Here is a 1,835-nt window from a genome sequence, read left to right as displayed (position 1 = left end):
CCATGAGATGTTCCTCACCCCATGGAGATGCCTCCAACCCCCCTGGAGATGCCTCCAACCCTTACCTGCGTGGGGTCGATGTTGGCAGGGACCTCATAGGCCTCCTTGGCCTGTCTCAGGACCTCCTGGAAGGTGCCCTCGGGGGAGTCGATGGTGATGGTGAGGACGGCGTCGTAGGCCAAGCGCAGCTTGGAGTTGTTGGCCAGGACAGGGTAGGGGACCCGGCGATAGGGCAGGGGGAAGGTGAGGGCGTCGTAGGGGATGAAGGTGTAGGTGCCGTCGGTCATGCCCAGGTCCTCAGCTTCCTCCAGGAGGACACGCTGCTCCTGGCCACCCAGAAGCACCGAGTGCATGCACATCACCACCACTGCGGGGGAAATACGGGTGAGGACAACCCAGGGAGCTAGCCTCAAGCCCCTGGAGATGCCCTCAACCCCATGGACATGCCCTCAACCCCATGGAGATGCCCTCAACCCTATGGAGATGCACTCAAACCCATTAAGGTGCCCTCAAACCCATGGAGATGCCCTCAAGCACATGGAGGTGTCCTCAACCCCATGGAGATGCCTCTAACCCATGGAGATGCCCTCAAATCCGTGGAGGTGCCTGGAGATACCGTCAGCCCCGTGGACATGACCCCCAAGACTCCCCAGAGGACAGGAAACACCACCCACCCTCACCACCCCGGGTGTCCCCACACAACCATCACCTGGACTTTCTCCATCCAGACCCACCTGCTCAATGCCCATCCATCCACCTCCACCATCTCCATCATATCCATCCATCTCCAACCTTCTACATCCATCTACATCCATCCATCCACATCCATCATTTCCATCCATCTCCACCATCTCCATCCACCTCCATCCACCTCTATCCATCTCCACCATCTGCACCATCTCCTTCCAGCCTTCTTAAACCATTTTAATCCATGTCCTTCCAACCTTCTCCAACCTTCTCCAACCTTCTCCATCCATCTACATCCATCTCAATCATCTCCATCTCCAACCTTCTTCAACCTTCTCCATCCATCTACATCCATCTCAATCATCTCCATCTCCAACCTTCTCCAACCTTCTCCATCCATCTACATCCATCTCAATCATCTCCATCTCCAACCTTCTTCAACCATCTCCATCCATCTACATCCATCTCAATCATCTCCATCTCCAACCTTCTTCAACCATCTACATCCATCTACATCCATCTCAATCATCTCCATCTCCAACCTTCTTCAACCTTCCCCATCCATCTACATCCATCTCAATCATCTCCATCTCCAACCTTCTTCAACCATCTCCATCCATCTACATCCATCTCAATCATCTCCATCTCCAACCTTCTTCAACCATCTCCATCCATCTACATCCATCTCAATCATCTCCATCTCCAACCTTCTTCAACCATCTACATCCATCTACATCCATCTCAATCATCTCCATCTCCAACCTTCTTCAACCATCTCCATCCATCTACATCCATCTCAATCATCTCCATCTCCAACCTTCTTCAACCTTCTCCATCCATCTACATCCATCTCAATCATCTCCATCTCCAACCTTCTTCAACCATCTCCATCCATCTACATCCATCTCAATCATCTCCATCTCCAACCTTCTTCAACCATCTCCATCCATCTACATCCATCTCAATCATCTCCATCTCCAACCTTCTTCAACCTTCTCCATCCATCTACATCCATCTCAATCATCTCCATCTCCAACCTTCTTCAACCATCTCCATCCATCTACATCCATCTCAATCATCTCCATCTCCAACCTTCTTCAACCATCTCCATCCATCTACATCCATCTCAATCATCTCCATCTCCAACC

The 1,835-nt window shown here is 51.3% G+C and overlaps 1 protein-coding gene across 1 annotated transcript in view; it reads right to left on the bottom strand.

Annotated features, from left to right (window-relative positions):
• LOC104386960 (retinal guanylyl cyclase 1-like) overlaps positions 1 to 1,835 on the bottom strand; it is a gene marked incomplete at its 3' end in the record, with an annotated part of 14,019 nt that overhangs the window by 11,134 nt on the left and 1,050 nt on the right. Inside the window, exon 2 of the mRNA XM_009995641.1 lies at positions 66 to 367. Coding sequence (XP_009993943.1) covers positions 66 to 367 — 302 coding nt within the window. The remainder of the gene's footprint in view (positions 1 to 65; positions 368 to 1,835) is intronic.

This window comes from Chaetura pelagica, unplaced genomic scaffold (genome assembly GCF_000747805.2).
Source record: "Chaetura pelagica isolate M959 unplaced genomic scaffold, ChaPel_1.0 scaffold824, whole genome shotgun sequence".
Lineage (NCBI taxonomy): Eukaryota > Metazoa > Chordata > Aves > Apodiformes > Apodidae > Chaetura > Chaetura pelagica.
The sequence above is the reverse complement of the archived record's forward strand: the minus strand, read 5'-3'. Positions and strand labels throughout refer to the sequence as shown.